Source organism: Oryzias melastigma, linkage group LG8 (assembly GCF_002922805.2).
Source record: "Oryzias melastigma strain HK-1 linkage group LG8, ASM292280v2, whole genome shotgun sequence".
In the NCBI taxonomy this organism is placed as follows: domain Eukaryota; kingdom Metazoa; phylum Chordata; class Actinopteri; order Beloniformes; family Adrianichthyidae; genus Oryzias; species Oryzias melastigma.
Window position 1 is genome coordinate 23211412 of NC_050519.1, and position 13087 is coordinate 23224498.

General features: G+C 44.9%; 1 protein-coding gene across 4 annotated transcripts; it reads left to right on the top strand.

The window, feature by feature from the left end:
* Positions 1–745: 745 nt before the first annotated feature.
* slc16a6b (solute carrier family 16 member 6b) lies at positions 746–7458 on the top strand. Of its 4 annotated transcripts, none has more exons than XM_024291304.2 (6): positions 746–920; positions 2767–3017; positions 3759–3902; positions 4426–4554; positions 5603–6472; positions 6538–7458. In XM_024291304.2, the coding sequence occupies exons 2-6, from the start codon at positions 2786–2788 to the stop codon at positions 6804–6806; spliced, it is 1644 nt and encodes a 547-aa protein (XP_024147072.1). In that variant the 5' UTR covers positions 746–920; positions 2767–2785; the 3' UTR covers positions 6807–7458. The 4 variants fall into 4 exon arrangements, with proteins under 4 accessions (XP_024147072.1, XP_024147071.1, XP_024147073.1 ...); XM_024291303.2 differs by lacking the exon at positions 746–920 and adding an exon at positions 1314–1749; XM_024291305.2 differs by lacking the exons at positions 746–920; positions 2767–3017 and having other exon boundaries at positions 3761–3902; positions 4286–4554.
* Positions 7459–13087: the final 5629 nt, after the last annotated feature.

Below are 13087 nucleotides of genomic sequence, written 5' to 3' on the forward strand. Positions count from 1 at the left end.
ATAAATAAAATTGAATTGAATTGAAAGTTATTAAAGGTTTACATTGATTTATTCTGGAATAATATTCCTGTCTTTTTATTATTCATAATTATGTAAAAAATGGACAGTTTTAAAGTTTTAAAATTTGTCATTCTGCTAGCTTTTTGGACTATTTTGGCATTTACTACGATTTGTTAGGCTGTTTTGGAGTTTAGCTAATACTTACACTCTAGCTGTTTTGGCTAATTTAAACTTTTTTCAGTTTTTTAGGCTATTTTGAAGTTTAGCTATTTTTTCAGCTACATGCTAACTGTTTTCCTTTTTTTAATTATTTTTGCTAATTTGCCATTTAGCTGAAATTTTAGCTAACAATTAGCCTTAGCATTTTCAGCCATTAGCTTCAGTGATTTTAGCTTCAGCATTTTTAGCTATCAGCATTATCAGCTATCAATTTCAACATCTTCAGCAGCCAAATTCATCTTACAGCATTACGACTAGTATTATCACAGGTAGTACTATATATCTAGTTCATAATTATGTTAAAAAGTTACAGTTTTTAAGTTTTAAAAATGTAGTTTTAGAGTCTTCAATAAATGTTTATCCTGTTCAATCTAAGGAGTGTTTTGGATTTTGGCCCCCTGATTGACTTTGACCCCCTGGATTAAGGTATGTTAGGTTTGTTTGACTGTGATGTAAAAATGACCATGGTCCAGCAGACACCTCTATGATCCTCACATGCGAACATTGTGATATAAATTTCCTTCTTTTTCACACATTTTCACTTTCCCTTCCTTACAGAAAGTTGTCCTATGGAAGAGTATCTGTGGTTTCCAGGGATGGACCTTCACACCTTCTCAGACACACCCTGTTTCATTCAGAGTATTTGAGCCCAAGGCTCTCCCGCTCCTGCACAGCCAGCCCTCCATCCGCAGGGTGCTCAGGTGAGTCACGCATCTTCTCAGACTGAATGAAGAAGGTTCTGCTTGGGCTGGTCTCTTCCTTACAGAACTGCAGTGCAGGTCTGCTGTTCTTTAGCTCGTTTTCGTTTCTTTTGCTGCAGGCTGGTGTTTTTCAATCTGAGTTCTACAAGCTCCACATTTCATTTAGTCCACGCTTAAACCAAATGTTTTATTTCAGTTCATGCACAGATCGAACACTTCCAGAATCAAACCCTCTTTATTAAAGCGCTTGATTCAGGATGTGCTGACGTCCCGGACCGGTTTGGACCGGCTCTATGCCGGCACAAACCTGCCATCTCAGTCTCGTGCGCATGTGCGCGCGGAGTATTTAATGCCTCGGAGTTCTTTTAACCGCTGTTTACGTCAATGCTCTCGGTTAAATTGTTTTTATTGAGATTATTTCGAACGCTAAACTGTTTTTGACGCCTTAGCGACATTCCCGCCGCAGTCCCCACGCACGCGCGCGCATCGCCTGCTGCCGGCCGGCCGGCGGGGCGGAAGCGGCCCCGCCTTTCCTGTTCCGTATCTCTCATGAACAGCCGTGCGTGTTCACGAGGTGCGGGGAGTCGCGTTCCCGCGTCAGAATACCGGCTTGAGCCGGAAAAGAGCTGTCACAGCCGGCAGCAGATGCAGAGCGAGGACAAAGATGCTCCCGCTCCCCCCGCCAGCCACACCGGAGCCGCGCCGCTGCTGACGGACCCCCCACCCCGGAGCCGCAGCATCCCCGCGCATCTGCTGCTGTTTCCCGCCAGATCCCAGGACAGCGGCATGACGGCGAGATAAAGGAGGAGGCAAGTCCGCCGCGAGGCCGGTGAGTGCGGACCGGGACCGGGGCTCACAGCTTCACCGGCTCCCCATCCTGTCTCCTCTCTGCGGGAGGGGGATAAACGCCCGCGCCTCTGCGTTTATAGTTTAATGTTGTTTTTGAACTTCTAAAGTACGGTTTCGGGATCTGCAGTGGACATGTTTTATTCAGGTGAACCCACACGGCCTCTGACGTCACCACTCCCTGAAACGTAACCGCACGAGCCGCTTATAGAAACACGCACGAGCTACTTCTGATGGAACAATGCTCCAAAGTGAGCGGCCGTTGGTTTCAGAGAGGCTGCAGCGCGCGTGCGCACACACACGAGGAGAGGTGTACGTTTATAAAGCTGTCAGGGCAGCAGGTGTTCATGTTCTGTAGACGTAAACGACACGCAGACTGTGGAGACAAATAAGTATCACCACGATTCCTGATCTGTAACTCATAAAATACATTATGTGGATAGGTAGCCTGCAAAAAGTAAAAAAAAAAAAAAAATACAAAATGCAATGTACACATGCGCACAAATTAGAATTGAGACAGCTTGAAACTAATTACACACGCAGATTCTCTAAAATGACACGAGTGATCACACACGATACCTCAGTTACACAAATCTGTGGTGAGACTTCACGTCTCAGAGATTCATCTGTAAGTGATGCGTTTAAATGCCACTAGAATGCTCGGTCATCAGAGTTTTCTTTTCAGCCTCTTTGAAATTAGATTGTGAATAATATCCGGTTAAACCTGACATTTTCCCACTTAAACAGATATTTCCGATAATTAATCTGAAGAAGCGTTTCATACAGTGAAGCTGCAGGAGCGTAACAACACTGACCTCTTGTAGTCACCGTGAGAACATCAGCATAAAAGCAGAAATGTTGAAAGTCAGAAGAACGGCAGTGGAAGCACTATTACAGACCAGACCAGTAGCCATGTACCCACAGAGCCAGTCACGCTGCAGCACATGGCACCGAACAGGGAGAAACTATGCTAACTACGTCCTGTGTTCTCCTCCAACAGCCTCACCCACGTTGCAGCCATGAAGGTGCTGGAGATGCGACGCTGCCTGGGCCCAAACATTTACCCTGAGGTTCCTGATGGGGGCTGGGGCTGGGTTGTGGCAGCAGCCTTTTTTCTAGTGGAGGCCAGCACCTACGGGGTCATCAAGACGCTGGGCATCTTCCTCCAGGACCTCATGGAGGAGTTTGGAGAGAGCAACAGCCGCGTCTCCTGGGTTATCTCCATCTGTGCCTTCGTCATGACCTTCTCTGGTCAGTCTCTCTAACCCCGTTACCCCCCAGAACACAGCTCTGTTTGTGATGTGGTGATACCCCATAGACCACATGTGTCACAGTCAAGGCCCGGGGGCCGGATCCGGCCCTCCAGATCATTTTATTTCATTGTTATTAATGACACGATGTTATCTTGTTCTCATTTCTAACTTGTATAATTTTGACAAAATATATTTTTATGGAGAGTAAAATATTGAAAGTTATTTAAGGTTTAAGTTGATTTATTCTGGAATAATATTCCTGCCTTTTTAATGTTCATGATTATGTTAAAAAGTTACAGTATTGAAGTTTTAAAATTTGGCATTCTGTTAGTTTTTTGGACTATTTTGGCATTTACTAAGATTTTTTAGGCTATTTTGGAGTTCAGCTAATATTTCAGCTACATGCTAGCTGTTTTGGCTAACCTGTTTTTATTTTTAATTTTTATTTTTTTTAAGTTTTTTAGGCTAATTTGGCATTTAGCTAATATTCTAGCTGGCTATCAGGCCAAATTCATCTTACAGCATTCACACTAACATTAATAAAGTGATGTTATATATCTAGTTCATTATTATGTTAAAAAGTTACGGATTTAAAGTTTTAAAACTGTAGTTTTAGAGTGTTCAGTAAATGTTTATCCTGTTCAGCCTGTGATCTAAGGTGTTGTGGATTTTGGGCGATTGAGTTTGACCCCCTGCCGTGGAGCCTACACCCCAGACGTGTCCTCTGTTTCTCCTACAGCACCTTTGGCCACAATGCTGAGCAATCGCTTTGGCTTTCGTCCTGTGGTCATGATGGGGGGCTTCCTCACCTGCTTGGGAACCATCACATCCGCCTTCACCAGCTCCATCAAGGAGATGTACATCACCATAGGCCTGATCTCAGGTACAGAAGCCTCAGTCTCCTCGTCATCATGACTTCCTGACTCACAGCTTCATTCCTACAGTGTTTAACATTTGTTCTTAATCAACTGACGGGACTTCTAGCAGTGTTGAATAAAATCTTCTTCTTCCAGAGCTTAAAATCCCAGGAGGTGATGCACCTCTGTTCTAGTATGTGTCTGGGAGCTCTGGCAGAAATCCTGACAGGCTTCCAAAACCACATTCCTTTTCAGATGTGAAGAGGGATGGCAGAGGTTGAAGCCAATAGCACACTGCTAGCTCTCCCACCAAACAGCCATGTCTGCCCGTGACACAGCCCGCCGCTAACCCCCCGCTCTCCTCTCTCCCCGTCTCCTCTGTCTTTACATGCCTTTTGTCTTCCAGCAGCAGCTGTAGCAAAGCTGTGTCCGCTGAAGCAGCCTGACAGAGGAGTGACCTGACCCCTGACTCTTTGACCCTAGCCATGCAGTGTTCCTACCATGCGGGCCAGTGGCTGTCATGTCCTCCTCTCTTCCTCTCGTTTTCAGGCTTTGGTTACTGCCTCTCTTTCCTCCCCACCGTCACCATCCTGGCGCAGTACTTCTGCAGACGCCGTTCCCTCGTCACCTCTGTGGCTTCGTCAGGAGAGTCGTTTGCTGTTTTTGCGTTCGCTCCAGGTAAGCGGTGGGGGGGTTAGGACAAGTCTTTGCTGCCGTGAGTGCAATTTAAGAATTGTACTTATAGCGCTCGATGCTGCCGTGGTAGATTGGTCTGTAAGTTTTTTTTATTTAAAAAATGTTCCCAGTAGTATTTTAATGATGATTCTGAAGTTATTATCCAAAATCCCACAATCTAAATGTCTTTAAAGTTAAAGTTAAAGTCCCACTATTTGTCACGGTGTGTGAAATTTGTTCTCCGCATTTGACCCATCCCCTGGGGGAGCGGTGAGCTGCAGACACAGCCGCGCTCGGGAACCATTTGGTGGTTTAACCCCCCAGTCCAACTCCTTAGTGCTGAGTGCCAAGCAGGGAGGCACTGGGTCCCATTTTTAAAGTCTTTGGTATGACTCGGCCGGGATTTGAACCCACGACCTTCCAATCTCAGGACGGACACTCTACCACAAGGCCACTGAGCTGGTAAAAAGCAAATTTTCATCTTGATCTGAATCCCCTGTTTCCAAAATCTCCTCTGAGAGGGCGTGGCTTTTGGAGGTGAGCTGAGCAGCCCCGCCCCTGCCCCCCCTGTCTGATTATGACAGCTCTGTGTCTCAGTAGCGCAAATCTTCACAGCTGCTACATAAAAACATCCATCAATATTTTAATGTCCAGCTGTCAGAAATGTGAACGGCGGCTCATTTGACTGCAGTCAATGTGAAGATACCATCTTCTCTTCTCCAGAACCTGAACTAGACACTAGGAACAGATGAGGGTTTAGTGCATGTGCAGCAGAGCTGTTGATGGAAAGAAGATCATTCATTCAGACAGAGTCTGTCCAAGACAGTTTGGTTGATTTAAAAGGAGAAATATGATTTCTTATTACATTTGTTCTCTTTTAGAAGAAAAATGACACACAGACACGTTAGAAACTCTAAAATCATCATCATTCAATTACTTTACAGTGACTGAGTCAGATCAGGAGGCGTGGCCTGTGTTGCAGTGGTGTGGTCGACGGACAGCAGCATTCCTCTGCAGATCTGTCTCTGACTGAGCCGCTGTTTCTCTGCAGTCTTCTCCAGGCTGAAGGAGGACATCGGCTGGCGCTACTGTCTGATCATCATGGGGGTCATTCAGGCCTCTATAATCAGCTGTGGGCTCCTGCTCCGCCCCATCGTCATAGAACCAGAAACTGTGCAGGGCGCAGAATCAAAGACAGACTCCGCCTCCCAGAGTGACTATGAGCTGGAGAACGAGAAAACCTGCACCTCCGTGGACTCTGCTCTGTCTCGAGGCTCGGAGGACTCGGGGGTCCCTCTCTCTGAGGAGGACATGGGGTTGGAGGAGGAGAAAGCCAAGGAAGAGCTAGAGAGACCCCTCCCCCCCCCTCCCAGCCCTACCTCAGGAAAAGATGGGAGCTTCCTCCCAGACTCAGAGGCTGGTCCTCTGAAACCCCGCAGCCCCAAACTCCTGGACTTCTCCGTGCTCAGAGACGGCGCCTTCATCTGGTACTCGCTGTTCGGCCTGTTCGCTACTCTGGGCTTCTTTGCCCCCCAGCTCTATGTCACCGAGCTGAGCAAGAGCAGAGGCGTGCCTCTGACCGCGTCCTCCTGCATGCTCTCCGTCATGGCAGTGGCTGAGATCTTTGGCCGGCTTTCCATCGGGGTGGTGTTGAACAGAGTGCGCTGCAGGAAGACCGTGGTGCTGCTGGGCTGCGTGGTGCTGCTGTGCCTGGTGCTGGTGGCCTTTACCGTAGTCTGGGAGTTCTGGGGTCTGGTGGTGTGCTGCGCCCTCTACGGCTTCTTCCTGGGCACCGTGGCCTCCACACACATCCCCATGCTGGCTGAGGAGGACGTGGTGGGCATCCAGAAGATGTCGTCCTGCGTGGGAGTCTACGTTTTCATCCAGAGCTTTGCTGGACTGGCTGGACCCCCTCTGGGAGGTATGCCCCCATTGTCTCTCTGAAACTCCTCATCACACCATTCACTCATCCGTTCTGTTTTGTAGGCGTCCTGGTGGATGTGACCGAGAACTACGGCGCTGCGTTTTACTCATGTGCGGCTGGCATGGGGCTCAGCGCCGTCTGCCTGGCTCTAGTGGGCGTGGCAAAGTCCGGGATGTGGCAAAGACGGAGCCGACAGGAGCAGACAGACGTAGAGCAGGAGGAGAAGCTGTCTGGGTGCAGTGATGATTCAGACTTCCTGGAGTTGGACTTTGGCCCACAGAATGGTCCTGTCCCAGCGGGGAAGGATCTGCAGGAGTCGTCTGTGATCTGAGCCGGCGGCAGCGATGCTTCACCAACAACAACGCAAACCAAAAGACTGCTGCTCCAATCTGAACCAAACAGACCGAATCCCCTCGGAGATGTTTCCCTCACAGCTCTGAAGGCAGATGGTTGCATCCAGTTCTGTTCCTCTACAGAAGAACCGCCCACAGGCTGAGCGTGGGGCTCTGCTGGAGGCCAGGGCGCCACTGGAACCCTGTAGTTCACCTCTGTTAGTGCAACTCCTCCTGCTGCTCCCGTCTCCACAGAATCTCAGGAAAGACTGACCTGGCAGTCACATGACCAAACTGCAGGTGCTGGTCTGTATTTCATCGTTGGCTTTGGCTCTGCAGTGAACTTCACAGCCAGCCGGTCACTGCTGCCAAACGTGCACTCTGCACAGAGCATGTCTCCTGGTCCTGTTCGTCTCTGTGTTATCCTGCTGGTAGGGTTTATGCAACACTGTAGACCCCCCCTCTTGAGACCTGCAGCACAACTGGAGTAGAGATCGACCCACAAACTGCTTTATATTTAAAGTTTTTTTTAAAGAGTTTCCTGATCTTGTTTTTGTCATTTTTTTAATGAACTTGGTTCCTCCATGTACTGTATCACTGTCATTTCATTTTTTAAATAAATGCTATTGTAACGCGTTGTGTAATTATAAATGAGACTAGGCGCTCTGACTTTCACAAGAAGAAGTTCGTCTCAAGGAGCCCAGGGTGCGTGAATGAAACACAAAGACAACTATAAAGAATTCCTTCGATTGTATTAAAAAAAAAACACAATAGGGACAGTAAACCAAGGAGGCTGAGGTTTGAGGAGGCTGAGGTTTGAGGAGGAGGAGGTTGGATTGTCCAGGTTCATGCAGTTCAATGGGATGAGAGTGGTGGTGATGATCCGTTGAGTTCTGGTTCGGGTTTGATGTCAACAAACGGCTCCTGAGACTTCTCTTCAGCCCTTTTGGTCTCCATGACCACATCTTCCAAGTTCACGTCAGGGATGCTGGCGACAGGTGATGCAGCAGGTGGAAGGACTTCAGGTTGTGCAGCAGGAGCTGGACTCGAGTTAACTGGCAGGTCCAAAGTAGTCGTGATTCTAAAAGGTCCATCTTGTGCTGTAACGTATGCTGGGTCTATTTGGTCTTCTATTGAGGATTCTTCTTCTGCAGGTGGTGACGACAGAGGAGGATCTCGTTTCCTTCTTTGGACCGGCTGTTCTAGAGGTGCAGGCGGATAACCACAAGGCAGCAAAAGATCTCGATGTAATGTCCTAAGGGGTTTGTTGAGGTGTTCAGGTCGAACAGTGTATACGGGAAGGTGGCCAGCCTTATTAATGACCACATACACTGTCGACTCCCACTTATCTGCCAACTTGTGTTTTCCACGCCGTCTCAAGTTCCGGACCAGTACCCTCTCTCCAACCTCCAGGTCTGCAACAGTGACATGATGATCGAACCTCTCCTTATTCCTCCGCATGACCTTTGCAGCGTTTTCAGTGGCCACCCGTCTGTTTTCCTCGACGTACTCCCTATGAGAGAGTGTTTGATCTTTCTTCAGGGGTAGTCCAAAAGCTAGATCTATTGGGAGACGCGGTTGACGACCAAACATAAGTTCATAAGGTGAGAAGCCGGTCACATCACTCTTTGTGCAGTTGTAAGCATGAACGAGAGGTTTGACATGGTTTTTCCAATGTTTTTTTTCTTGCTCCGAGAGTGTACCCAGCATGTCCAACAGTGTTCGGTCGAAGCGCTCAACAGGGTTGCCTCTCGGATGGTAGGGTGTAGTTCTGATTTTATGTTTTCCAGCAAGGTTACAGAGTTCTTTAATCATTTTCGATTCAAAATCAGTGCCTTGATCACTGTGCAATTTGGAGGGAATTCCGTAATGTACGAAGAAATCATTCCACAAACGTTTTGCTACAGTGCGGGCTTCCTGCATTTGATGTTGGACTGCCAAAAAGGCATTTTGATTTTGAACACTTTTCTAACCTGTTTATGTTGCGCACCATTTGAAATGAACAGGATTAGATTATAATTTGATTAACTGTGCTTCTGAAGACACATTTGATAATTAAAAGTGCACTTTACTTTATTATACATGGAACCCTTGAACTACATAGAATTATGTTTTTATAGCTTGAACTGGATGTTAATTTGTGCTACTTTATTAATTTATCTTTTTCCCTCATATTGGTTAAACTGTGTTTATTGTGAGTCTCACTTTGATCTTTTCTGACCCATCCTAGGTCAGGTTTTTTTTGTTTTGTATTTCTTCAATTGATGGCGAGCTACCCAACCTGAACCCACCTGGACAATGACCACCTCTTCAATTATCCCATCAAACCACAACAGAACTCAATGGATCATCACCACCACTCTCATCCCATTGAACTGCATGAACCTGGACAATCCTAAAAAACTACTACAAAAATGGATAAGTAAACCAAGATACAAGGAAAACCATAGTTTTAAATCAGTTAGGCATTCAAACAAAACCAAAGAGCAGATTAAAATAAAAAACAATGAAATGTTTGTACCAACCATGTGGTATTAGCTTTTGCTACATCAGCCAGACTGACTGTGTAGTTGTAAAAAAAAACAATCATGGGCGCAACACTCACCGATGAGGTGGTCAAGCACGTTCAGAGAAGAAGCAGTGGCAGGTTAGCCAATTTCCAGGTCCAAAGGCTACCAGCAACAGCAGCAACAGCAGCAGCAGCAGCAGCAGCAGCAGCAGCAGCAGGAAGCAGAAAGCATACAGCAGGCAGCAGGAAGTGCACCTGCTAACCTGGAGCTTATATGGTGTCTGGTTCCTCCACAATCAAAGCATGGATCAGGTGTTCTTGATTTGCCTTGACTGCACCGTGTTACACTATAAAATGTCAACAGAATGTTTGATCAGACTCAGACCCCTGATCCTCAAAATCAGGGGGTCAAACTCAGTCACACAGGGGCCAAATCCTGAACACACCTGAGGTCACGAGCCGAGCAGGAGAAACATCTATTGAACATTTTAAAAACTGTAACTAATGAAGAAAATGACGACTTTGGTTTACTTTGCTCGAATTTTGAACATGATTCAAGCAATTAAGAAGAAAAAAATAATCCATGTGCAATAAAATCAATCATCAGAAGTCCATAAAGACGTGTCAAACACAGGATAAGTAGACGTTAAGAGATTGCCTGAAAGGGAGTGGGAGGAAGAGAACTTATATAATCCCACCCGACCTTACCATTTCCTTTAAACTTATTATAATCATCTGGTTCATAACTTCAGATCAGATATTTATATCTTTCCAACATAGACTCATTAAGAATCCTCAAGTAACAATAGATCACATGACTATGTAAGGAGATATATCACTATTTCAGACTTTGTCATTGCATATATGCAGATCTATTATCAAAATTAAGACAAAATGTGCTGATATTTTTTCAAAAAGAAAATAATTTTCAGGTCAACAAGTTCAGATGATTCTTGGTTTTTCATGGTTAGCTCTCTGTATTGCAGAATTACTATTTTTTTCCAGTAATTCTGTGATATTTCATGATTATAATCTCCTAAAGCTGTTGAAGCTGGAGAGAGTTTGGAACACACGTCTGCTCGTGACCCGGAACCGGAAACTGTTCAAAACTGCTTTTCTGAGGATGACTTTATTTAAATATTGTTAAATCAGGAACAGATTAAAAAGTGCTGTTTGAAAAAGCTCTTAGTTGTCACCATTAACTATATAATTTCCATGTTATTTTCTTCATGTCCTACATCATGAGGAAAATGCTGGAAGAACATGTTAACAAACCCAAGTTTCACTGATGAGTGGGCATGTCTGAAGAACCACACTCGGCTGCTTTCACAGTTTCAACTCTGAGATTTTTCAATTTTGAATCCCTCCAAAATCTCTATGAGCTCACATTCAGAAAGTTGACAGAATGTCAGCTGCTTTGTAGGTCATTTATAGAGCTTCAAATTAAGCCAAGTGTGACATTTTTCACACATTTCACTTTTAAATGCCAAACTACTATATATTTGCTTTTACATGACCCTTTTTTACAGTATAAGTATCACAGCTGAATTGAAATGTTTAGTATTGATTCAACCATTTCCTGCAACCATTAATACTTTGGCTCAAGTTGTTAATGGAAGATGGGTCATTCTCTGAATTTGGTACACTTTGGGTTCTCAGGTTACTGAAAATGTTACCCAAAAGATGTTTTTTAACATTGAATCAGATGAAGGATGATTTGAACCTCATAGAAAATCATTTTTCCCATCCCCAAAATGAATAGAAATGAATTTGTCAGTGGGGTTGTTTTAAATTCAACCCCGTAACGGGACAGACTCTTCTGTATGTCCTCTCCCCCTGAACTCTTTCTGCTGTTCTGGATTTGATTTAGCCATCTGTCATGAGAACATGTTGAACATGAAATTACAGAGAAGAAAAACTGGTTCACTGTCTTAAGAGAAGTCCAACCTTCAGCCCGTTTAAATGTCATTTTTAGATTTTCTATCATGGTTATTATCCACATCAGCTCTGGGGTTCTGTTCTCTGCTCCAGTCTTCTTTTGGTGAATTGATGAGCTTGTAAGATAAAGGCTAAACCACCTGTGAGGTGGGTGGAGTCAAAACAGCAGCACCATACCTGGATTGCAACCATAGTGAGATTACAGCAAACATGGAGGCGTTAAAAAATGTTTATTTACATCAGGTTTATTGGAGTAGATGGTAAAACAGCATAAGTTAACGTGAACACTGAAGCTCGTTCAACTGGAACAACACTGATGAGAAAAGGACTGTAGCATCAACAAGTGTTATTGTTCATTTCAAATGACTTTACAAAGGAGTTTGAACAGGAGGCACTGACATCAGTAACATTTGGCAGATCCTTTAAACCGCTGGAGAAACCACCGTGTAGTCCTCTGAGGAAGGACAACACCACAATACTTCAGCTCGGCTGTGAAGAAACCTACAGAAAACAAGCGTTAGCAAACAGAACATTCTCTAAGATGAACCCACACAGATGCCTGCGCTACATGTAATTAATAAAGGCGTTTGGTTGCATCACATCAGCAAATCCTGAGTAAGTAACAGTCAGAGCTCTTTGTCTCTTTGGCTCTCTAGGGAAGCAGGCAGCTCCGGTCCTGACGGCACGTTAAACATGGATGCATTCACGCACCAGGAGGGAAATCTGTGTGGTCTTAACCCTTTCACACCAGAGCTCCAGTCTTTATGTTCTTTGATGTAATTTTCAACCGTTAACACGATCATTCCAGCAGATTTGGAGCCACTTTTCTCCTTCAAAATCTGCTGGATTTACAGTATATTCAAGATTTCATGTTGAAGCGTCACTGATGTTAAAGGGTTGAAGTGCAGGAACATGGACTCTGCAGCTGCAAGCGGACATGCACGGCTTTAGTGCTTCATGACATAAGCTGAACCAGCTTCCACATGAGAACATGTGAGTGAAATTACACAACGATGCACAAACCGTCGACAGCTGACATGCTAAAGAGTAGAGTCGTCACGATTAGTCGACTGATCGACAACTAATCGATTGCTAAAATAGTCGACGCCTAATTTAATAATTTAATAGTCGATTAGTTGTTACTTTATATTATATGGAGTCAGAGTGTAGAAAAGTTGAACGTTATAATGACATTCTGCTAGATTTATGGATTATTTTGGCATTTATTGTTTAGGCTAATTTGGAGTTTAGCTAATATTTCAGCTACATGCTAGTTATTTTGGCTAATTTATGATTTATTCAATTTTTTGGGCTAATTTTGAATTTAACATTTTATCTGCCTCTCAGCTTCAGCATTATCAGCTATCAGTTTCAGCATCTTCAGCGTCGATATTCAGCTTCCAGCATTCACACTAGCATTATCACAGGTAATGCTGTTTATCTAGTTTTTAGTCAGTTTAAAGCTGATGATGGTTAAGATGTGTGCTTTACATCCAGTTTGTGCATGAACGGGTTAGTCGACTAATCTGTAAATAAAATCGGTGATTAGTCGACTATTAAAATAATGGTTTGTGGCAGCTCTAGTGAAGAGTGAAGCATGGTTTTCAGTGGTGGATCAGGAGGGAGCCAAGATTTCTGTATGTCATAGAGTAAGCAGACAGAGGAACACTGATCTCTGCCCCCGCTGGAACACCATGTGCTCCTCTAACCCCCAACAAGAACTGCCTTTCATGTGAACATGCAGCTGGGGCAGTGAGGCGCGGGGGGCAGTGACCCGTAGGGGGCAGCAGTGGTCTGCCCTCTCAGAAGGCACAAAGAAAAGTCTGGATTCTG

Coding starts and splice junctions, on each gene's coding strand:
- slc16a6b (XM_024291304.2), top strand. CDS start 2,786: ATGAAGGTGCTGGAGATGCGACGCTGCCTGGGCCCAAACATTTACCCT. Junction 3,018..3,758: donor CTTCGTCATGACCTTCTCTG/GTCAGTCTCTCT, acceptor TTTCTCCTACAG/CACCTTTGGCCACAATGCTG. Junction 4,555..5,602: donor TGTTTTTGCGTTCGCTCCAG/GTAAGCGGTGGG, acceptor GTTTCTCTGCAG/TCTTCTCCAGGCTGAAGGAG.